The 25,050-nt window shown below is 43.2% G+C and overlaps 1 protein-coding gene across 1 annotated transcript in view; it reads left to right on the top strand.

The window, feature by feature from the left end:
• The window catches only part of WTIP (WT1 interacting protein), a gene marked incomplete at its 3' end in the record, with an annotated part of 84,329 nt that overhangs the window by 32,983 nt on the left and 26,296 nt on the right, over nt 1–25,050 (top strand). Inside the window, exon 2 of the mRNA XM_082005864.1 lies at nt 217–318. Within this exon, the coding sequence (XP_081861990.1) occupies nt 217–318 (102 nt within the window). The remainder of the gene's footprint in view (nt 1–216; nt 319–25,050) is intronic.

The raw sequence follows: 25,050 nt of genomic DNA, 5'->3' as shown, positions 1-25,050 counted from the left end.
CCCCACCTTTCATTTTGGGTTAATTTCCATGCATTTGTTTCACTCAAGCTGCCTCAGCAAGCCTGCTGCTGTCTTGGATATTTGAACCTATTCAGGGTGAGGAGCTCATTGATTTAGGGCCTGATGGGTGTATCGTGAGTGTTATGAATCAATGGCCCGGAGCTGTTTTTAGGAGCTGTGGGAGATTCTAACTTTCGTTCTCTTTCTGCTTTGTAGGTATTTGTATAAAATGTGGAAAAGGTGTGTATGGAGCGAGCCAGGCTTGCCAAGCAATGGGTAACCTTTATCATACCAACTGCTTCACGTGCTGCTCTTGTGGTAAGTCAGATCTACCCTAGCCTTATTAAGTGGCTTCATCTTGTAATACATACTCCTGTAGCAACCAGTGTACAAAGTGAGACCTCCGCTTGCCTGCTTCCTGAGGCAAAATTCCCATGCAAGACTCCAGCTCCAAAAGTTGTTTTTTATTTGCAATCTGTAAGTGTTCAGTGGTGTTTTCTTAAGCAACAGCCCAGAAAAGTAGTATCTGGTTGTTTACAAAATGGCTTCAACCTGGCAGTTATAAGCACTACATAATTTAAATCACTTCTGTGTATGGAACTGTAATGTGCATTTATCATTTTTACAGAAAAACGATAAAATTTGTGCAGCCAAAACCATATTTTCCCTCATTTTCTATTTTCAAATGCAACTCTAGTCAAATGGCAATGTATATTTGCTATTTCTATATGTACATAATGCTCAAAAATTGTTCTCATGTTTAAGTGTGATACGAACAAATAGAAACTGCATGTTTAAACACCTTGAGCTATTACAGTATTTTATTTTTGTAGAGGAAGACTTGCAGCTAAATCACTGTCTCTTCCTTGCTGTTTTCAGGACGGTTTCTCTTTTAATCTGAATGCATCTGGAAGTGATGCATTCTGTATGTGATTTGGGCAAGTCATGGCTTCGCCAGGGGAAACAGGACTTGGAAAATTCAGGGCAGCAGTTTCAGAAGTGTTTGCCTTAAGTCAAACATTGTGAACTTAAGTTGGAAACTTCCTCCTACAGACTTCCTTGTCTGTAACTGCTGAGAGCAGTCAAATTCCCACTGAGTTCAAGGGAAGTATGAGAGCTCAATTATCAGGAGTCATGTAATTTTTCTTGATAGACCCACACATTTATTTAGGTTCCTAATGTATGAAAATATTTGCCTGGATGTTGAAGATCTTGTTGCAATACATATGCACAGTGAAAGATTTACTCTTAGCGGAATATGCGGAGCGTAAATTGTTTACAAAAAGGATTAATTAAGGATTAGAAAAAGAGTAAAAGATTATTGGCATAGAACCAAGTAAGCTGATAATGAAAAGACCATTGTAAAGTTCACTTGTGAAAGGAGAAGTGTCGTCTTTTCTCCTGAGATTTGTACAGATAAATACTGGTTTAAAGAAACCTACAACCTGAACGCAGAATTTAGTGATCTTTATAAATGTCCCTGGACCATTACCAGATTCTAGAACAAACTCATCTCAAACCTTCAGCGATTGCTCTCGACTTCGCTCAAGTCTGACAGTGAATGAGTAGCTATTTAGTTGGCTCCCAAAGTGAACAGCATTCTGCTTAGCAGAGGATTACAAAATACGATATCAGATAATACCTATCCACTTATAGCCAACATTAACCTACCCTAATTGCATGGGTGAATTCCAGCTTCCTCTCTGGAGCAGGTGTGGGTTTTTTAAGTAGTCAGGATGCATGTTTGCTACCACAGGGGTCTGTACACAGGTCACTCCGTTCCTCAGAACAATGTATAAGGGCTGAGGAATGTATTTTAACAGCAAAATACAAACCCAACATAATTATTCAAAAGCACAACAAGCTTTTCTGACTGTCCTGATGAGGTGTGTGTGGCCAGCGTACCTCTACCATAGGGCGACTTCAGACATGTCTGTTTGCAGTGTAGTTTTGCCCCACCCCACAGTACCAGTGGAATTTTGTGATTCATACAGCTTTCCATGAGTCACACACATGAGGAAAAGGTGCTTCAGGTTGTCTTCTGAGCTTCTTGCCGTACTGCTCGTGGACTGGAGAGCCCAGCTATCATCAGCCAGGATGTTTTGCAAGCAAACAGGGCTTGCTTGCAAAAGAGGCAAACTCCTGTCTGCAACCTCTGATACCATCCCATTGGAAGGGGAATGTGTGGGACTTTCTTATGTTAGGTACTGAAAAGGTGAATGAGCTGCTAATGTGGTAGTAGTGCCTGCGTGCAGGTAAAAAAAACCTTGATCAAAGCTTAGGTTCATCTACATGCAACTGTGAGTCGAAAGCAGAGATTTTTCCTCTCAGCTCCAAAATAGTATAAAAATGAGCATAGCTGGAAAAGGGGTGTTGCATTAACTCTTTTGTTTCCCACTTTATTTGGGCCTATGCGGTTCCTGGGGAAAACCAGAGTGATCCAGGATAGTGTCAGACCTCGGGAACGAGGCATGCAGGTCCCATCTATGGGAATTGCATCATGGAGTGTGCTGCTGAAAAGGCTTTACAGGACCTCTTGTACAAGCAACTAAACACAAACTTCTCACAGTACTGCAGTTTATGAACAGGGAGTTTATTTTACCTTCACTGTGACATTGGTGGGACCCAGGTGAGAACTCTGCACTCTAGTTTTGGTGCCTACCTTTAAAGAGAATAGATAAAACTGGAGAGGGTCTGAAAGGAGTTACATAGATGATTAAAGGCTGGAGGAAAGCTATTTGTAGAGCCCAGTGTATTTTGGGTATTGGAAATGATGGGAGGGACATGTTGCTGGACCTTGTAAATACTTTTAGCAGAAAACACTAGAAAGTGGTCTCATACGTACTAGAGACAAACACAAGAGAGATCTTTCTGGAGGCTGAAATTACGCAATTCAAATAGGAAATCAATGATAGTTTTTATACAATGGGGATGATTAACTGCTGGAACGAAATAGCAAGAGAAGTGGCAGATTCTCTATTCTTCTTTGTTTTTAAATTAAGACCAAATGTCTCTTTGGAAAGTGTTTTAAGTTGAGCCAAGCTTTTACATCCGATACATAGGTAACTGGGTGATCATTTATGACCTTTGCTAGGCATGAGGTCACAGTGCATGGACTAATGCTCCTTCTGAGCATTTGACAGGAGAATGGAGAAGTACGTTAGTACTCTCTGCCTAAAACAGTTCCTATGCACCAATTCCTATGTATACTTATAAATCAGAGATAAAGTAAGAGCACAAGCTTGCCTTTTTTTCCCAAATAACAATCATGATCCAAATCTTCCTCTAGCAGTTATCAATCTTACTTTCAATATAATGAATCTATAAGTAGAAGGCAGTAAGTGAAGAAGAAAAATTCTGTACCTGAAGACACCTGATTTAGATGAGGGACCAATATTTAACAAGTTACAATTAAAAAATAATAAAATAAAATTCAAACCGTAGGGAAAAGCTGTGGTTTGGAGACCACTCAGGCTGAAATGTGATAATGAGTGATGTAGCCTCCAAGGGCCTTGTTTCAGCACTCAGCAGTGAATGTTTTCAGCTCAGCAGACAGGCGCAGTTACGCAGAGAATTGGGAAGAGATCTTCAGTAGGACTTGGGCTTGGGCAGAATTTCCTTTCTTAGGCACTTCTTTGAGTTTAACTTTGGTTTCAGTGCCAATTGTCAGGGTGCCCTGGTTGAACAGGGCAGCGCGTGGCAGAATGGGCCATCCTGTGCCTCCCAGGGAGCATACAGCGCTTGCCCCCAATGCTTGCCTCCTTCACTTCCACATCATGTATCACACTGTTGCTGGAGGGTTTGTGTTGCTTCTAATTAAGAGGAAAACCTAACACATGCTCACAGCTGTGGGCACCTCTGTGAGGACTCCAGCCTTACTAGGGTAGAAGTCTGGGGATGCAAGGATAAGTTCTCAGGGCTCTTCTGCAGTCATAGCGGTTAGCTCTTGAGAATGTAAATGCAGAAAGATGAGGAAATGTTTCAGAGATACAGTAAATAAACAGGAGACTTCTGTCCCCTTTAGATGTTTTGGTAAAATGCTCAGATGGTGAATTTCATCATTGTCTTCCTAGGTTCTGGCAACTTTGGAGTAAAACTCAGTAATATATTGATTCAGAGTTGTACAGGATCTCCTCAAAAAAAAAAAGGAAATCTTGCCAGTGAGCTGAGGTCAGAAGAATGGAAAGGAAAAGTAAGTGACCTAGCTAGCAGGCACGTTTTATGTTTTCAAATAAAATGCTCTGTCTGCCTCTTTAATGTATTCAGTGGGCTTTGGATAGTTGAGCCTTGCTCCCACAAATGAGCAAGTTCAGCATCTCAGAACTTTGCTCTGTCAGTTAATTTTTGTTATGTCTCTGTTTAAACCCCTGTTACCTTCTGCAAAAAGCAATGCTCCTCAGACAGCTTTTTTTCCAAAGGTCAGATAATTCTTTTCAAGTAATGTAAAAGCCAAAGCGATCTGGTTTCCTTGGGATCAAATAGTTCAGCATAGATCTTTATCCACAATCTCTTAGAGAAACAACTGAAGCTTGTTAGGATGGCTTTTAAATGTAGGTTCAAATCTTTTCTCAGTCCTAATACCAGTAGAACCTCTTTTAGGCCTTGATTCAGCAAAACGCTTAAATATGGTATATTACTCATATATAAGCATGCTTTGCTAATCTTAAATAACAGAGATGAATTCGGGCAACAACAGACACTGTCCCTTCTGTGAAGTGTAAAATTTTAGTTTTGGCAGGAGTTCAGCTGTAGATTTTGCTTGTGGAAGACAAGAGCTGAAAAATGTCTGCCTGAAAAGCTCATCATCTAATCTCTCCTGGTAGTATTTCAGAGCATGACAGGGTTTCTTGAAGAACAATTGCAATAATGCCAGATAGCTTGTGTGCTCTAAGTGCAGGTGATCAGTTGCAAGAATTAATGGCCTCTCTTTGATACTCATTACAGAAAATAACTTATCAGATGCCTCGAGTTTGCAGATCATAATGCCAACCACAGCGTCGTTTCAGGCTGAAAATTTTAATCTAGTGGCAATGACTGTAGAAACTGCAGTAAGATAAATCTTTACAATGAGGAATATTGGTTTGTTATTTGTTACTCTGAGGGTGTAGGAGATGGGCAGGGAATGAACTTTGCAGAGCTAAGGGTTTGAAGTCTCTGTACTCTCAAAGCTGAGACATATCTCATCATAAAAACCAGGAACACTTTCTACTCCCTTATATGAAGGCAAATGTTTGAGCATGCCGTTTGTCTTTAATTTGCACTTTTGCCACTTGTTTTAAGGCACAGGAAATCACCGCAAGATCAATCAGAAGCCTAAAGCAAACTGTATAATCCCAAAGGTATACAGCGCATTTCTTACTGGTAGCTATTGATCAGACTGCAACACTCACAGGGTTTCGTACAGCAGTTACATTTTAAGGGACAGCTCGTAAAGGTCCTTAATTAAAGTCCTTAATTCCGTCACACCTGTAATATCTTTGCTGTTTGTCCTACTAAAAATAGTTTTCTGTGTTACATCAGCCAGTCTTACAGTAAGTTCATAGAATCTTTGGGTCAGAAGGGACTTTTCATGGTCATCTAGTCCAACCCCCTTGCAGTGAGCAGGGACATCTTCAACTAGATCAGGTTGCTCAGAGCCCCGTCCAACCTGACCTGGAATGCTTCCAGGGGTGGGCATCTGCCATCTCTCTGGGCAACCTGTGCCAGCGTTTCACCACCCTCATTGTGAAAAATTTCTTCCTTATAGCTAGTCTAAATCTGCTCTCTCTTAGTTTAAAACCATTGCTCCTCATCCTGTTGTTACAGGCCCTGCTAAAATGTCCGTCTCCATCTTTCTTGTAAGCCCCCTTTAAGTACTGGTTTAAGGCTGCAATAAGGTCTCCCCGGAGCCTTCTCTTTTTGAGGCTGAACAGCCCCAACTCCCTCAGGCTGTCCTCACAGGAAATGTGTTCCATCCCTCTGATCATTTCTGTGGCCTCCTCTGGACCTGTTACAACAGGTCAATGTCTTTCCTGTGCTGAGGGCTCCAGAGCTGGATGCAGTACTCCACGTGGGGTCTCACCAGAGCAGAGGGGCAGAATCACCTCCCTCGACCTGCTGGCCCTGCTTCTTTAGATGCAGCCCAGGATAGAGTTGGCCGCCTGGGCTGCAAGCGCATGTTGCTGGCTCATGTCCAGCCTTTCATCCACCAGTACCCCCAAGTCCTTCTCAGCAGGGCTGCTCTCGATGCCTTCATCCCCCAACCTGTACTGATACCAGGGGTTGCCCCAATCCAGGTGCAGGACCCTGCACTTGGTCTTGTTTAACTTCATGAGGTTCACACAGGCCCGTTCCTCAAGCTTGTCCAGGTCCTTCTGCATGGTATCCCATCCCTCAGGCATGTCAACTGCACTGCTCAGCTTGGTATCCTCTGCAAACTTGCTGAGGGTGCACTCGATCCCACTGTCGCTGTCATTGATGAAGGTATTAAAGAGTACTGGTCCCAATACAGACCCCTGAGGGACACCGCTTGTCACCGATCTCCATCTGGACATTGAGCTGTTAACCTCTACTCTCTGGGTATGACCAGGGTATCACGGTTCAGTTTATTTCCGGCACTGCAGCTGTCACAGCACCAGCCTTTGTCCAGACTTCAGAAGCTCATAGCTACAAGCCTCTAAGAAGGATCACAGTGAGGGCTGACAGCACTGCCATTTTAAAAGACCCAAGTGGGACAACTGTAGCAGTAGGTATTGTTACCCTGAAGGCATAAAGAGCAGTTCTGAATAAGCCCATGCCCTCCAACTGATGTGAGAGGGGAATTGGTTCATGATTGTGGATGCAACCTACCTTTATGCTTGTATTGCATCTCGGAGACAACAGCTCCCTTCTAACTGAGGGCACTCAGCACTCATCTAGGTAGATGACTGTTGATAGGAGGTTGCTCATGTGCCGGCTTGTAGAGAGAAGTTCCTTGTAACACTGGAAACGGTCTTTTGCATATTTGCTGCCCCAGGTTGAACCTTGTTTGCTCTTGGTGGTCGTAAGGCACAGAGTATCTTAAGGGATCTGTGTCCCTTCAGTGTATATTTATCAGCAGTTGGTGAGTTTTTAGAATACCCAAATTCCCAGTGGAAGGTTCATTTTCAATTCATATTTGTTTTGTCCCCACAGCATATTTATAAGTTTGGCATGAGTCACTACATCCAAATTGCATGCTGCCAGTACTTGCTTCGTAGCCTTAAATTAAATTCTCTGTGATTTTCACATAGAATAAAACAAAATTCAGTGTCAGATCTGAGCTCTAAGCTGTGCGCGCACCAGCGTTATAATTGGCAATCACAGTGATACAAATGTGTGTGTGTCAGTGGCTTTTAACTCTTCAGTGCCTCGTGGCTGATTTTGAGGTGACTCAGTTGCAGGTTCATTATCTGTTTATCTGGCTGCCACTGCTTTATGCAGCTACTCTGAGCACCAAGGAAACACAGCAAGAACACTTAAGGGAGAGGAGCTAATAAGTATTGCTGCGAGGGGTACATTGCTGTGTAGTGAAAGTCTGCTGGGTAGCTAATGTCCTTGCACACTTTTCCCTGCCATTTTTCTAACCACATACTGTCCGACTGGAGCAGACTGGAATTTTGGGATTTTTGGTCTGTAATCCTGCCAGAGCCATTGGCTAATACCTGGTGCTCAGGGCAAGACAAGCTGGCGGGTGATTCAGTGCTGTGCATGTGGGAACATTCCTCCCCGACCCCCGTGGCCTGGAGCGTGAGAGCTGGATGCCCTCAACTTGCATAACTGTGTTCGTTACTCATCTCCAACTCAGACCCCATGTTTGGATTGAATTCATGGCCACCTGAATGTTTTGTGGTTTCTAAGCCATAACTGGAGCTGGCAGTAGGGCCTGACGCACTGCGTGTGGGGCAGTTATTTTGAGGTGTGATTCATGGGAAAAGCCAAGCCCTTAGGAGGGGTGCAAGTTTGGTTAGGAAAAAGGACCGAAGGATTTGCTGTATGTGCCGCTAAGACTGCGGTTTGTGTAGATGTGTAATTGAAATACTTTCAGCGTTGCTGCGGGAGTGCAGAATTTTGCCTGAGTCATTCTGCGTCTTTGGGATAAGTTACAGCCTGTGCTTAGCCCCGTGCTTTCTGTTTTAACACCTATCAAGAAAGATAGTTGAAAGCTATTTCAGGTATGTCTGCAACTGCAGTCCCAGACAAACCCATTAATGCAAAACACAAAGAAAAGAAGGTGCTTGCTTTAAAAACAGGCAGTCGGATGGTAGAGATGACAGCTGGCTTCAAATGGTTTGGGTTCACCTTGCGCAAGACTCTGAACCATGAATGAGTCTCAGCAAAGGAATGTAATCTTGTCTTCTGGTAATTAAAAGTCAAACTTGGATACCCGCCCATGTAAGAGCCCAAGTACCTTCGGGTACCAATTGGTAGAAAAATGTTTCCTTTATCTTGATCTGTAGTTAGTCCGATAATATTCCAGGCTTTAGAAAAACTAAAAAGGGTGGGATGGGAAACGGGTAATCAGAAATGTTTGAGATGGGACTGACACAGGAAACTCTCCTTTATTTAGAATGTATTTAGTTGGGTTTTATATTTTGGGAGGTATTTACTAGTTTTTCTGCATTGCTCTCTTGTACCAGCTAGTTCTGGTCCAGCAGGGCACTGATCTGTGTGCTTGACTAAAGATAAATAGACTAGTCGGTCTAAACTGTGTCTAAATAAATAGACATATTGGCTGTGTCCCTTCTACAGACAATATTACTAGATACTATGTCATGGAAAGTTTTCTGCAACTGCTTTAAATGAAGTTAGTTCAACTCTAGGAGAGAACCTGGTTTTTTAAGGGTGGCTCATCTGATTGGCGCAGTCCTGGGCCTTACTACGATGGGGACATCTCAGATGACGGATGTGCTTAAAGTTGGGGTTTTGGTGTTTTTTGTTGTTGTTGGGGGGAACGGAAGATGACACACGAATGACACACCTTAATACAGAGTATCACTCTTCTCTGAGGGCTGCTTTAGCCCCTAGCCTTGGTAGATCTGGAGGCTGACCCCCAGGGAAAGGTAGTGTTGATAGGTAGCTAGCCAACAGAGAAAGAGAAAACATTGCTATTCCCTATTTCTGATTATCAGAGAGCATGTGATGAATATAGTTGGCTGGTGGTTTGTCTCTGTCTCCTTGTTTCCTTGAAAGGTAGTAATTGCATTCTGCTATTAATTATACCAGCATGAAATACATGGCTTCTGATGGTTATTTTAATTGGTGGGTATTGCCTGGCAACTAATGATGGAAACTTTTCTCTTTGATTGACCATAGATGTATTCCTCCCACAATATTTTTGTATTTGTAATATGGAACCAATCACTGATAACACCTGTGATACTTGCAGGGGTTGGAAAACACATAAAGGACAAAAAATACACTCTCATTAACAAGTGTTCTGCCTCTCTTTTTATTTCTCCTAGAAACCACAGAGAACCTAATCACTTCCTTGCATAATTTTGTGTGTTTGGAATGCCACCTATTGTTTAGTGTAACAAGGTTTCCTAAAATTTCCCTATTTCCTTATCAGCATCTATTACCTGCAGGTCTCAATTGTCTTGGTCTGAAACCCACATCTCTTACGTGTGTTTTTTCATCTTTTTCTCCTCTTTCTTGCCTTCCCCTCTGCCCATTTAAAATGTTTTCTTGGAACACATCTCCGTTTCTCCAAGACAAAATATTCCCTTGGGCTGTTGTTGAGTTCATCTCTCAGGGGACAAAATCCAGATAATCCAGAACAGAGCACAGGCAAGTCACAGACATTATCAACAGATGTTTCTGTTTCCTATTTCCAGGAATTTTAAAGTATTTTTCATTTTTAAGTATTACCTAAAAACAAAGGGAAGAGCAGGTGAAAGGAAGAAAGTGAAGATGATGATGAATGACAGGAGATAACACACGGTTGGCTTCCTGTAATTTTAATGATCTACGTTTCTGCTATATGTTCTCCCTATATATTTTGTGAAGTGCCTAGTCAATGCTCATCTGAAAACTAGACTCCAGAATGCCATAGCCCTCAGAACTAGTTTTTAATATAGGTCATCACTCCTTCAACAATAAATCAACTCTATCTCCACATGTGCCAGTTAATCAGTTTGTCCTTCATCACTTCAGCACTCGGTAAATAGTTCTTCTTCCCACAACCAACTGATAATTTCTTTTCCCAGTTCCTGCCTCAGTAAATTTGGTCCTCGCACACAAACCTGTCCATGTACACAAACGTGTCCATGCTCATGTGCTTGGCCTCCCCTCTAAACGTGTCACCTGGATACTCTCTTGACTGAATCTCTGTCTTTCCTTTGTCCTGCCCTTTGGATGTGTGGATCTCACCATTAGTGCTCTGGACTGACACACAGTGTGGTCTGTGGGACACCATTATCTGATTCTTTTCCTGGTGTGTTGGAAGGATTGAACTTCGGGTTTTGCCTCTGATGGATCCTCTGTGAAGAGGAAAGGCCAGCTTTCCATCTCCCTTGACTTTTTCTTTCTTCCTTTATGCTTATGTTTGCTCTGGTATTTGCCTGCTCTACTACGAAAGAATTCACACTTGTATTGTTTTTTCTGTATGGGCATCTTGTTCTTAATTTCAAATGAGCACAATGAATTTCTTTAATAAAGATCTTAACTACGTCAGTACTTTTTTCTTCATAAAATAGTGAGCTTGCACCCTTGCCCTTGGCACTGTTTGAAATCTTAATGGACCCTGGTAGTTTCCCATTTTGACTCCTTCTGTGTATCTTGGGGTTTTCCTGGATCCCTGAGTTCCCAGGGTCTAAAGACTGCAGACTGCTGGTAGCTTGTCATCCCCTTACCAAGGAGGCAAGATTATATTGCTTAGCAGCTGTGGAAACTTCAGGCTGTCCTTCCCTCACCAGCAGAGCTCCTTTTCCAAACTTCCCGTGTACTTCTGCAACTGAATAGTTTTCTGTTCTTATTCCTGTTATCCGTTTTCCTGCTCTCTGTCTCCAGTCTTGGACTTCTTGCTTCCCCTTCCCCTGGTGACACTTTGCAGCACAGTGACAGGATGTCTCCTCTCCCCCCTTGCCAGGCCACACAACCCAGCTCTCACTGCTGCCCTGCAAGTTCTGCCTAATGAGAACAAGAGCTTTTAGCAAAGGACACAGTGTGAAATGGAAATCTGTTTTTGCTGCTTCTGTTCTCTTCATCCTTACATGCTGTGTAATGAAAGGACACTCTTGCTTTGTACCTCATCCATGCCTCCTATCCAGGCTAGGTTACTAACTCATCCTTAATACTAATTCTTATTTACTGATTACTTTAAGGGAGAGCTGTCTGTATGGCCTGAAAACTCATTGACATTCCACACCAGAAAGCAGCCTGAGTTTTATCTTGTACATTAATTTTACAGATCAAAAGTTTCCATTGCTACTCTTCACCTTAAAGATGCTTCTACTTTTTGTTGGTCTAAAAGAGCTGTTTCCCATAAGAATATTGCCATGTACAAAACAAAATAAAAGATCTTTTTTTGGTAAAGTTTGTCTTCACATTTATAAAATAAACAGTAGCAGCAGACTTTAGCGTTCTGTTTTTCAGGCTTTCTTCTGGCAGAGGGTATTGGCAAATGACAGATAAAAAATTCTTAGCCAAGAGGATTGATAGGTTGGTAGTCACAAAGGGGTAAATCAGCCCTGTGAGTTGGAGGACAGGGTTTTACTCTACTGTAGTGGAGTAAAAGGAAGCTTTAGCAATAGGCTTCCTTGTCATCTTGGGCAGGTCACTTAGCCTGTCTGGCTTTGCCCATGTGCAGGTAATTCTTCTCACCTACCTCACATGGGTGATATTATACTGATTTAATATTTTGAAATTATTTGGAGATCCTGAGGTCAAAGTACTGGGGAAGTAAGAAGTTTTGTAAACTACTAAATAATTAATGTTGTATCACAAAATAGATGCATTTGTTGGAGGAAGCACTTGCAGTGTTTGGCAGCCAAGCCACACAGCTGCTGCAGCATGCTACTGAAAATAATTACTTGCTCAAATAATGTATATTTACAGCTTATGGAGGACCATGTTGAGGATTATATCATGAAATACATAGGCTAATATAAGATTTAAAAAAGACTACTTTCCCAGCATCACTCCCCAGAGCCCTTAGTGCCTGGGCCACGTGAATAACATTCCCATTCCTCTGTCCAAGCCCAACATTGTGTTTTTAATTTATTTTAAATATCCAAGGAATGCTGTCTCCAGTATTCAGAGGACTCTAAATCGGATGTGAGACACAAATGCACCAGAGAAGCTTATCAGAGAAACAGGCTTGGCGCAAAGCCTACATAAACAACCATAAATTTTTTCTCATTTAAATGACAGGACCCAGGAGGACTGGCCAATTATAGCTGCAGTGGGCTGTCCTTGGGCACCAAGGAAAGTGCTTTGGTGACCCCTGGTATTTGACATGAGCTGAATGTTTTGCTTGCTTATAAGCTTACTGTTACAGAATGACCAGTTTGGTTCTGGTAAACTGACTTCTACAGGTCACTTTCTGGAGTTACTTACCAGCAGTGGGTGTTTTCCTCCAATCCTTGGACTTCTCAGGAAATTTTAGCTTTGTTTTAACCCAGATAGGCAAGAGCTCTTGCTCCCAACCACTCTTCTCTGTCTCTCTCCCTCAAAACACAGCACAGGAAGAAACTCAGTAATAGCCAGAAAGCATTTTTTTTTTCCCCTTCCAATAAATACCTCATTTCCTGAAAAGCCTGTCTTTGACCAGAGCCTCTACTGGGACTTTTTAGATTTATCATCACTCATGGCCAAATCCAGTTTCAGTTAGCATCAAAGTATTCTTGACTTCGTGGAGAGCAGCATGAGCTCTTAGTTGGGCAGCAGGAGTCTGCTCCCGTCACACTAGATGTTGATGGTGTGGTTTGCCCTAGGTGAGCCTGTTCCCTGTACTTCTATAAAAAGCGGGTAATTTTGCAATATAGATTTGCTTATGAACACCATGCCAGAAGTAGTAAGGAATTATTTTATGGTTTACTGAGAAGCTCCTACTATTTTACCAACGTGAAGCCTATATGTGGGTTCCCCTGCATTGAACTGACACAAATAAAAATAGAGGAAGTCTTCATGCTTGCAGACCTGATCCCATATTCCTGAATTAGGTATAGTAAATACTTTCTAAAAACAAACCTGAAGCAAAGCCTCACCATGGCCTCCCTGATGGCTAACATCCAGTCTGTATTCAGTACTCCTCCATTTATAGGATTATTGACTCCATTTGGCAGTTCACAGGACCAGTATCTGATTGAGCGCAGGCAGCACGCTTTGGCAGCCAGCAGAGATAATGTGATACACTGCAGTGTTGGTGCGTGTCTGGAAAAGTGCTGGGCTGCAGAGGAGGAAAGCGGTCTGACTGGGGCTGGTACCTGATATGTAGATGCTCTATGCTGTCCCTTAAACAGTCGCCTTCTCTTGATGATCCACCCTCTCGTGAGAGCTCATCAGCTCTCCTGGCTCAAGATTCAAATAAATTAGAATTATTAAAGTGATGGAGAAAGTGGGAGTGTGATAATCTTGAGTGTAGTCCTGTGTTCCTTGCTTGCCCCAAGCGTCCCAGCAGGCTCAGGGCATGCAAGGAGTGAGGAGGAGTTCTTCAGGAAATGGCGTTGAGCTTTTGCTGGACACTTGGTCCTTCTGTTTCTCTTCTCATGGACATTTAGTACTTGAGGAACAGGTCTGTGTCCTGTGGTCCTAGGCCAGAATAACCTCCTACCATCGTTCTGGGGTAGTGGGGGCTTAGCTGCTTCAGCATTTCACCTACCATGCTGCTGTTCCTGGGGGATGAAACAACCATGCTGCAAGATGAAATAGCGAAGAGCATTCCAGCCTCCCTGTGCCATGTCCTACAAAGCTGAGTGACAGATGAAAATGTATCTCAGTATGTTTGCGTTTAAGTTTTAGTTTGTGCGTGACATGACTGGAGAGATGTGGAAGCCTACTGGAGACTGTTGCTTATGCTCTCAAAGCATTTTCTGCCCGAGTGGTTTTGCAAGCTGGGAGGAGCGCTTTGGCGCAGGAAGGGGAGGCTGTGGACCGTTGTGGCCTCTGAGATGGCACTCAAACCGCATGGTAAACTCGGTTATTTGCGAGGTTACTGAGGCCTTGCGAAGTCACTGCCAAAGTCCCCTGTGAGCGCTTGCTGCCTTGTGGTGTTGGGGTAGGCTTGCAAGAACAGGTTTCAGGTCCCACATAGACCCTTCTTTTCCTCTGCCCGTTCACCCTATGGAGTGCAGGTAGCACAGAGGTGTCGGGTGCTTGGCGAGGGGTTCCCTTGCTGCTTTGTGTACTGTCCTGTTCCTTTCTGTCTTCACAAGCGCCCTTTATAGATGCAAAACCCCCTGCATTCCTTCCCTTTCCTGTTCAGGGCCCCATATAACCTCATCCTCACCTCCCTATCTGCTGTTACTGCTTCTTCCCCCGTGACTCAGCTGGTCAGTGTCTAGCACTGCCAGCCCCTGCCCGCTCCCTCTGTCCTGCAGCCCAGCCTTGGCGTGCGCGGGCAGCCTGCCGGTGGTCCTTCGGGAAGTGGCTCCCACCTCCTGTCTGCCCAGCTCTGGCTTCCTCTGGCAGGGACTCTGCTTCCAGCAGTGCTCTCAATGTCTCCTTAGGCTTGCTGCTTTCTCCTCCTCCCCCCCAGCCCCAAGCTGATTTTGCTTGCCTAAAACTATCAAGCCTTGACTCTTTGTTTGCCATGCTCCTGTGAACTTGCACTGTGTTTAGAACAGTAGTAACAAAAGTGGATGATGAGCTAGGCAAAAAGTAGGCAAAAAAGTGGAGGAGAGAAACTTTTAAAGTAAACGCCTATAAAAAGAAATAAAATCAGCCGTGGCTGCTGGTTTCTGACAGCACAGCTGACTCAACTGGTGTAGGTGACTCACAGTGCCAGCACATATGCAGAATACGGCTGCTAATACCTGCCAGCTCTTTTAATTGTACCTGTGCAGTGAAAGGCACATCTGGTTTAATGCATATTTAAAAGCAGAAATGGATTTAGCAATCATTTTTTATTACTGATTGCTATGTCTACAATGGTTGTCTAGCAATGTATTTTGAAACACAAGTGTCATATATCCTGACATTAAATTGGATATAGTCATAGAACCTCAGTCACTCAACTCAGCTGGCTGCCTGGGTACTCTTACACTGTCACTTTTCCAATTGCGTTTCCTGCAAAATTTTTCCTGGAAATAATGCAAATAACTTATTTGAGTGGGTCAGTGGATTGCCAGCCTTAGGAACAACAGCAGCGTAAATTCAGACCTATAGAAACAATTTGCTGAATCAGTATTAACAGTCCAGTGGTATCTAGAGCAGCAGTCTCCAGAGTGGGGAGCACGCACCCCAGAGAGTGCTCAAGACAATCCATTAGGGTGCGGGGAAAAAAAATATTTCAGTAGTAGATGTATATAACTTATAAATAAATAAATATACGTGTATTGGGGGTGGATGCGCAAACATTTTTTACTGATGGAGGAGCATGATCAAAAAAGTTTGGAGACTACTGTTCTAGAGTAAGAAAGCCTAAAGAATACACAGCCACCAGGACTTGTTTTGCTGTTTCCGCAAGTTATTTAACAAAGGAGAATGTATACGCTTGGGGAAATGAGGGTGGAAATCATCTACTTAAACTCTTAAGAAGGCATGTAGGTGAGAGCCAGAAATCATGTTTTCTAAGCCTTGTTTTTGAACAGATGTTATTTTTTATTACCCTGGTTAAATTCTAGTAGCAAATCATCCCTGTTCTTACAACTCTTCTTTTTCAGGCCATGCTGCATGAGGTTAGTTGAAGTAAAGTGGCTAACAGCTAATGTCTCAGAAGTACTGTGGTGTTTCAATGATGATAGTGAAGATAATTTGATGTTAGTCACAGAGATGGCACAGCACGAATGCTGGCAGATGCAGACATATAGTATCTGCACATTGAAACCTCGGGGAGGTTCCAGTTAAATATATGCAAAGGGAAAAGTCCTTTATCAGTGAAGTTCTGCAACTGATTCTGTGCAGTTTTCAATTACTAACTTTGGGGTTTACAGCAGCCAGTGCATTTGGTGTCTGTGGTTTGCTGTATAGCTGCTTTTTCGTGTTTGCTGTAGAGCTGCTTTTCCACATAGCCCAAATGTTGGGCTAGTGAACAGGATATGCAAAAACAGAAAACCAGGGAAAATTAAAAGAAGGAATAACTAAGTTTGATATGAGCATGGCTGAAGGCAGAGGTTTTCATTGTCTTAGTCACCACTGGCTGTAGTGGTGAGTTGATGTCTCATGCTGGATAGGGAAGAGAGGAAGGAAGTGGATTTAGTGGAAAATTGATTGCATCTATTTGGGCTCTTTCCAGCTGAATCCTGAGTTAAGTACATTCATCCTGAACTAATCGTTGGGGAGAACTGGCTGAAATCTCACATACTTCTTAAAAGGAAAGCTAAGCATTAAAGGAACAATATCCTTATTGTACCTGACTGCCAAAAAAAGTGAGTGTACTATCAGGAGTCCTACCTATTAATCTCTCTGACTTGGAAGCTGCTTGTGGTTTTAGTTCTGATGTGACCTGGTGCAGGAAGCTGTGGTCAGTCCACAACAAAACATCAAGGACAGGCCATTTTGGAGGGCTGATTTCTGGTTATATTTTGAATTGGCTGAGCAAGCCCTAGTTCATTTCAGTAATTCAGTACAACTGTAATTTTCAGTTTTATTTTATTTACAGCAAAGTATACTGGAATATTGTCTGAAATGCATATCTAAGGTCCTAGTAAGGTTTTGTTCAAAGTTACACAGAATAAATCTGAAGTAACATTATTAACATCAGTATAATTGTTCACTAGTGTGAGCAAGAGAAGAGTTGTGTCTGTGCTGTTCTTTCAAACCTACTGCTAAATAATCTAAACAAAAAGAATGTGCTCCAAAACTGGCAGAATGTTTTAAAACTTTGCCATCCTGAGAATATTTAGATTTTTCTCCACTGTGTACTAACCTTTCTAAGCTTTCTTAGTACTTCTGGTACCAAGGACCATTCCCTGATACATTCTTCCATTATCACATGAAGAAAAAAGTTACAGCTGTTGCTCGAGGTGCCATTTCTAGGCATTGTGGATCTCAACAATCTCTATTGCAAAGATTTATCTCAAGGGAATGAGAACTGGCCACTGTGAACTTGATTTCACAAACTCGTGGGTGCCATTGGTGTTGGCTGCTGAACACTTTCTGGATGTGACTCAAATCAAGCATTGCTGGTGTGTTTAGGTTCATCAGCAGTGCCCTTTGATGCTGCTCACACTGAGGTGCTGATGCATATGATGCTACTGGGAGGAAGAAAGTAAACTGTTCCTGTGCAAATCCATTCTTGTTTTTCTGAGACAACGGAGAAGATATTTTAGGGAAATTGCTCATCTCCTTTGAGGCTCTCTTGCATGTTGCCACAAGATTGGGCTGTGTCCACTCCTTTTGTTCAACATACTTTTATGTATTAAGTATTACGAGAGAAGGTGATGCTGCAGCTCATTCTGTGCACAGATGACATTCAACAATCTGACTTGCTGTTCCAGCTCTTGATCAGATTTCTGATCATCTGCTTCAGAGACAGGCTAACCTATGATTTTTAGTTGAGGCTGAACATGAATGAAGATGAGAATAGTGACCTGCAAGAACGAACCTGGTAGCAATGGTGAGGGGTCTGCAGTGCCCTCAGTTCAACAAGTTTACCTAACTTTCACTAGTTAAGTTTGTCAGATGGAGACTCTGGTGGGTTCTTGCCCTGCCCTGAATGTTCAGGTGGCAGTAGGGACCAAGCATCTTTTTTTTTAATCTTTTCCTTTTTATTTTGGTTCCTCTAGTCTTACTGGAATACAGTGGTGGCTGCCTTTAGATGTAGTATCATAGAAATTATCTACCGTGTGTATCTACCAAGGCAACTCATGAACTTCAGGCAGTGCAGAACTCGGTGGCTTGGTCATGTCTCCTGCAGGGAGCTCACAGACAGAGCATGAATTTTTTGAGTCAAGGACTATCAGTTCCACTTACATGTGTCCACTTCTGTATTGTACAAAGAGGACCTGACCAGAGTCTCAAAAAGGTGCTAGATAAAACTACGAGTTGTGCTTGTGATCTGCATTGCATTCATCTCCAGGTGCAGTTAAAGACTGAAGTTTCAAGTTTTGACTTACACAGCTTTTCTCTAATCTGGTGGTGATGACTGTAGGGGCTGCTTTGTTCTTTAGGATGCAACAGAAGCTTAAGAACAGTAGAGGTTTAAAACAAACAAAAGGGAATGCTTCATACAATGCATAATGAAATTGTGGAACTCACTGCCATAGGGACAGCGTGGAGGCCAAAAGTATAAATGATCTCATAGAGGAATTAGACAAATTAAAGAAGGATTGGTCCAGTGAGGCTATTAAACATAATAGTTATGATGCAACCTGTGGTGCGGGAAGGCCTTAAGTGCTGGCTGCTGGAAGCTGAGAGGTTATTCTTGGGAACACATCAGCCTGTCTGAGCCCTGTTTCTAATGCTCTTTCCCATTAGAGCTGCCACCCTTGGCTGGAGCTGGAGACAGGATACTGTGCTAGATGGATCCTTGTTGCTGCCGTTATGGTGGTTCTTACTGGAGCTTGAATGAAAACCACCCATCATGTTGCATGGGTAGCGGCCAGCAAGGCTGCTCAGGAAGGTTGCGTCCTGCAGAGTCAGGAAGACTAGGTCTGGAATAGGCTGCAGTTTGTTGGTGGATTTATTTTGCCATAGAATGGGCTGGCACTGGGACCATGGGATAGTGTGATAAGACAAGTACTCTTTTAAGTCCTGGCTTACAGGTAGCAGCTGGAAAAGTGGAATTCATTGCTGATAACAGGCAGGGTCTGTGATGGAACCGTGAAAGCTTCCCACAGTGGGAGTTAGAGTTACCTTGGGGAAGAGCTATACCCTCTTCCCTCACAGCTGTCTGAGTTGTGGCGAGGCCTGTCACGGTTTTTACGCTGTGGTCTGTGTTGCTTTCTCCTTCACATTTTTCTTTTTTTTCCTTGTTCTTCTTCTCTTTTCTTTTCTTTTTTTTTTTTTTTTTTTTGGTAAACCTATCCCTGGAAAAAAAAAATCTTAACTGAAGTACATTTGGAACTTTATTTTACATTACCCTGTTAGTGTGTCTGCTTGCTAGCTTATTAAGAAATGTATTTTAAGATATGTTAATATGTAGGCCTAAAATAGCTATTAGATCAATGCAGGCTGTTGTATTTATGGTTTTAAATATATGCTTGGCTTATGTTTTTACAAACTTCTTTTCAACATAAGTTCTTCTGTTGGATCTCCTTGGAAATAATTTATGCCTTAACACTGAAATTGATGGGTGGTATGGGATAGAATAAATACATGAGTGGGAGAGAAAGGAAACATCTGCCAATTTGAACTTTTGCAAATTATATGGAAGCTTGAAAGTATCTGCTAAGTTTGTAATATGGTTTGCACAGGAACATTTTGCCTGAGTACCAGAGGTCAGAGCTCTTTTTGTCCCTGCAGCAGCATTAAGTAACCTTCTGGTTAAATAACCTGACCGAAGAGTAGGAGGAGAGAGAAAGGAAGAGAGAATTCCACACTAGAGTAAACATGGCATGGAGATTATGGATACCCTGCCAAGAAAGATTGGGTTTTCCAGCAAGGTAACAAAAGATATTAGCTATATATCTACATAATCCTGCCAGAGACTGACAGTTTAAGTCACGCAGTTAGGTTGGGGAAATGTACCTCTCCACCCAGTCTTGGGCTTGCTGGCTTTGGTGGTGGCGAATGGTGCAGAGTGGTCAGAGTGAGACAAGGTTACCTGCCTCAGTGCAGAAAGGCAAGAGTTTTTGGCAGCAAAGGCACACTTTCTGGAGAGAAAGGTGTTTCCTTCAGTGCCATAGCTGATACAAGGCAAAAGTCTAGGGAAGATAATGAAGTTTTTCATTTTGACATCATGGCAGGCTAAGGTAGACTGCAGAGGAGAGTCTAAAGTTTACCCTGGGCTACAAACATGTCAAAATGATAAACTGCCTTGTTTTCATCTGGATTTTACTGCACGTTACCGAGTGCATAGCAGAGACAGACTGTTTTCTGGCCAAGATAGTACCTTGGGGCAGGTCTACAGCTTGTATAAATTGTGATGAATTGAATGATGCTGTCACGATTTACACCAGCTGCACATTCAGCTTAGCGTAGTCGTCTGTGGTGGGAGGTGTGTGGTACTAGCACGTCCATGTGGCAGGAGCTGGCAGGCTGCTCCATGCTGGAGAGGTGGCACAGAGCAGAGAGCAGCGCAGAGCATGGATGAGAGCCCAGAAATGGAAATGATAATTGTATTATACAAGAGGGTACTTTTGTGAGACTCCAAGTAAGAGCTGGGCAACAGTAATTGGGAGGAAAAATAGTTAACTGCCATCTGCCTCTCCAGGACAGATCAACTTGAGCTAGAGAATGAGAATGAATACTGACTTTGTAGCCACAGTTAATTTGCACTGAAAAGCTCCTTTTTTAATGTCCAAATATGAATTAGTATAGGAACTTAAACTATCGAGGAATTTTCAATTAAAATTTGAAAAATAACACATTTGAAATGCTAATTTATATTATAATTTTAAACTATTTTATGATTTCACTCTATCGATATTTTTAAAAATAAAATCTCCTGATCTCTTAAAAGTGTTCGTTCATATCATGCTATGTCTGCCTACCTGATGATAATATTTGATTAGAATTTGTTCATAGACTCTCAATACGCTTTCCTGAAAGAGTCTATGTAAAGGGAGAAAACAATACACATCCTGTACTCCACCTTCATAGGCCTCTAGCATACGATGCCACCTTTTGTTTGCAAGAGTTTAAATTTCAAATAAAATCCCAGCATTCTTTTGAAAAAAAGGAAAGGGCCTCTCCCCTGCTTAGATTGTCAAATCCCAGACTAGCCCGGAATTGAATAGGCCAAGTCAGTGACCTCAGGCAGAAAGAATGTTGGTTATTTACGTAGGGCTTCTGCTATTTTAGCAGCAAACCTTTTCTTGTGAAAGGACAATGTATACTGTTTTGTGTTTATGGCCAAGTAAAAAGCTTGTACATTTGAGATTTGCATCGTAATAGCCTCGTAACTCAATATACAGCATCCTCAAAAATAGCAGTGCAAGGCTCTGTTTTGTCTTAGCCAGTGCAGGTCTTTTAGGGGCTTTTACAAAAGTTCTCTGAAAAACCATCCTAAAGATTCAGTTGCTTATATGTTTGCTTTGGTGGCTTTTTTTCCCCTGCAGTTTTGCTTTTTTTCAAAAACTAAAATTACACATGGTTTCTTTATGAACTATCAGGCCAGTGCTCAAAATATTTTGATGCATCTCAAGCTAAGCTCTGCCTGCAGCTCGAAACCAGGGAAGTGTGTGTGTGTGTGTGTGTAATTCACACACCAAGCATTTTTCCTGAAATAATGGAAGATCTTTACAGGCATTCTGGCCTGGTGGATGAGCCTGCAATTCCAAATGGTTTTTAAAGTGTGCCTTTCTCAATAGATCGTAACCATGAGGAGCTATTGTGTGAGTAAAGCACACATTTAGGATCCAATCCTGCATTCCTTAAAGTCAATGGGAGTCTGAGCGTGAAAGGAATGCAGGATTGGGTCCTGAAACAGGGGAGCAAAATTGTGTGCCAGATTGCTTTGAAAAGAAGAATACAGCACATCCACAGTAGCCACTTTTTAGTGTTTCAGATTTCAAACGGCTGGAGTCTGTGAAAAGTGGCTTCTGCCAACATGCAGTATCTCTTATTCAAAGGAATTTGGCATTGATTTTTTTTTTTCTTTTTCCTGTCTTAAAAACCCTGAAAGCCCTAGAAATTCACCCCTGCTTTGACAAAGCCTGAGCAGTTGAGCATTGTGAGGAGGGGACGGGGCAGTGGCAGTGGGGGATGGAAGTTTCTCCAAGCCCAGGGGCTGGAGCGCAGTCCTCCTTGCAGCCCCTTCCCACCACGAAGACCCTGTGCTGCGCCGGCACCCGCGACGGAGCCTGCGGCTGCAACGCAGGACCCTGTCGTGAAGAGATAGCGCTCACACTGCTTGGTGGCTTTGTGTGAGTACCCTGTAGGAGACGGAGGAGGAAAAATGTAGCTAACAGTTATCCAGGGGCTAAAGCAGCCTCTGTGCTCCCCATTCCCACGTGGGTGGAGTGACAGAAGCCATGTGTAAAGAAAATCCCTGTGCAGATAGGCAGTCCTAAGTCAGAGGGAGGGATGGACAGCTGTGGGCCCAAACTTACATGTGAGTAAAGAAGAAATGGTAACAACAAAAGTGTTGGAAGCTTTTGTTTTGTTTCGGCACATCTTTAATTCCTGGACAGGCGAACCTCCTCTACCAAGCGAAAGAAAACCCCTCCTGGGTGAAAATCTGCATCAGTTTTATCTTGAGTTCACTGGGTAGAAGAGGTAGCAGAGGTGGATCGTTGTTACATTAATACTCAATGATTTATTCCATGTTTGTAAAACTTGGTATTTCTCTTGAAGTTTCAGCTTCTGGAATCATCTGGTGACTTAAGGTTTAGCTTCCACTTTTCAGAAATAATATTTCTCCAGTCTAGGGGTTTGTGGAGAACAGATTGTATTCTGGATGTTTCATTTGCCCTTTGGCTTTTGAATCGTTTTAGTCCTGGTTTCTCAGTCATTAAAATGTATACTTCAGAGAGCATGTGGGCCCTCTTTAGAGGGCAGGTGACACCTTGCATGGCAAGAAAAGCTGCAGCATCCTTACCATGAGTTTATTTTAAGGGTACAGATGGTGGTTGTGCACCCTGAGCTGTCATGATGGTGTCCACAAGGCACAGGGGACAGCACTTGGTCACCAAGTGCCCCTGCGTGGACTTGGTGATGGGCCCCATCACAGCCTGGGAGGTGTAAAAGTGCCTTTGGTTGCTGTCTGCATTGGGGAGCATGGGCAGCCCGTGGAAGGTCACTGCAGACCGACTCTGAATCAGAGCAGCCCCAGACCTACTCCATGGGCTTCAGCAAAACAAAATGACCAGGTTTGGCCTGGTGAAGCTTACATTTCCACTGAGCAGTGATGGAGGCTGTGGCCATAGGTGGGCAGCAGGCATGCAGATATGTTTGCTCAGCCTAAACTACCTTCTGTCTGGTTTCACTTGTACAGGGCTCTGGGGCAATACATGGCAATTTTCCTTCCCTATTATGGTAGCTGGGAAATAGTTGAGCAAATGTTGTTGCATATTAATCCTGTGTGTATGTCGCTTTAATCTAAATGCTTTGAGAGGCTCTGATTTAAGGTGCTAACATGAGACCAGTAATGATGCTGGTGTCACATCAGTCACTGCAGAGATGGTGTCTGAAGCAGTTAACAAGCAATTAGTTCCATGTTTAATGTTGCTGACTAAAACAGATATGCACAGTTCATTGGGCAGTCAGGCATGAAGAGCCAGGGGCTGCCATGCTCAGAAAGCTGTGCGAGTTGTGGACCAAAGCTTCCAGAGTGCCAGCATTCTCAATGAGTGTCCCATTCAGCCTGAGAACCAACAATTTGTAAAATAGGAAGTAAGGGGAAGAAATCCCAATGAGCGAAGCAATGTGATGCACTTTTTTCTTCCAGAAAGAGCTGTTAAGGAAGGATGCTGTGTGTTTGTATTGCTGCTGTGAGACAAGCCAGGAGCTCATGGTGCCCCTTCTGGGGCAGCAGCAGTGTGTGGCTGTGCTGGGTGCTCGAGCAAGTCCCCGATGCTGCGGCAGGGCAGCCACAGCCATCCTGCCTGGTCCTGCAGCAGCATGCACCTTGCTCACTGCCTGTGCCGGGGCTCCCGGGGGGCCATGCCCCCATAGGAGAGGCAGCAGCAGAGCCGAGGTCTGTGCTCCTGTGGTCAGACCTACCCAAGCGTGTCCCCAGCCAACAGGAATGGCAGGTACTCTAATAATATACAGTGGTGATAGCTTGGGCTGTTCAGGGTTTTCATTAGCTCTGCTGTAACGAATTCGTTATCTTTAGCAGCAATACCTACAGCGGAACTCCTTGACTGCACTCCATATGGGGAGGTTTTAATTATATTTTCCGACTAAAATAGAGGCCTGTTCCACACAGCTGTAATGTTAGAAGTAAGAAGGCCGTTATTAGTCATCTCACACTGTTCTAACACCAAAACTTTCCTGCATGAAGTTACGAGAAGAGGCACGTATGTCTAAAGTATCAGGAGAGAAATTGTGATGGCAAGGAGTTACACTGGTGTATTTTTTCAGCATACTGGTAGTCTCAGGACACACCAGGCGTTATCTGGGAGGCAAGGCTGGGTCTGCTGCATTCCCATTATGTCAGAGGGGAGCTGTTTGTTTTTAAGTAGCGTCCGGCACTGAGACAATGCAGGCTTCTCACATGAACTTGCTTACACTACAGTACTAGTAAATCATGATTATTACCCAATGGTTGTGTGTTTTTAATCATCAAAGTACTTAAAATATTATAATAATGCTTGGCACTTTTAAACTTCAAAGCACTCTGCAAACAGTAATTAGGTCTAATAACCATGCTGTGACAGTGAGACATTGCTATCTCTTCTCTTACAAAGGCGAGGGGGGGTGTTAGCCCCTGACGCGGTTGCATCATCCCATGTGAGACTAGAGATCTACCACTGAAGGCTGCAACTTGATAAACTCACCTCCCTATAGGCAAATATCCCACTGCTCCTAGCAGCAGGGAGGGCTTTGAAGATGCATTCTGGGCTAGTGGGGAGGGGACAGGACATTTTCAGCGCTCCTTCGGAGCACCTCCTCAAGACTGTAAAACCCAGACTGATTCCCATTTTGTTCCATGAGGGCCTGGAGCAGCTTTTGAAACAGAGTTGGAAAAAGTTTTACCCCATCTTGGCTTCCTGGCTGGTGTGTTTTCACCACCTAGCAAAGTGTTGTGGAGACTGGAGAGAATAGTTGTGGACAGCGTGTGTCAACTGTGGGTCATTTTTCCTTTTGCAAGCCGAATCTTTTGAGTTGAGTCCTTTGCTAAAG

The sequence above is a fragment of the Phaethon aethereus genome (assembly GCF_964289735.1).
Source record: "Phaethon aethereus genome assembly, chromosome: 13".
Classification (NCBI taxonomy): domain Eukaryota; kingdom Metazoa; phylum Chordata; class Aves; order Phaethontiformes; family Phaethontidae; genus Phaethon; species Phaethon aethereus.
Note: the sequence above shows the minus strand (reverse complement) of the source record. Positions and strands in the feature narration are given on the sequence as shown.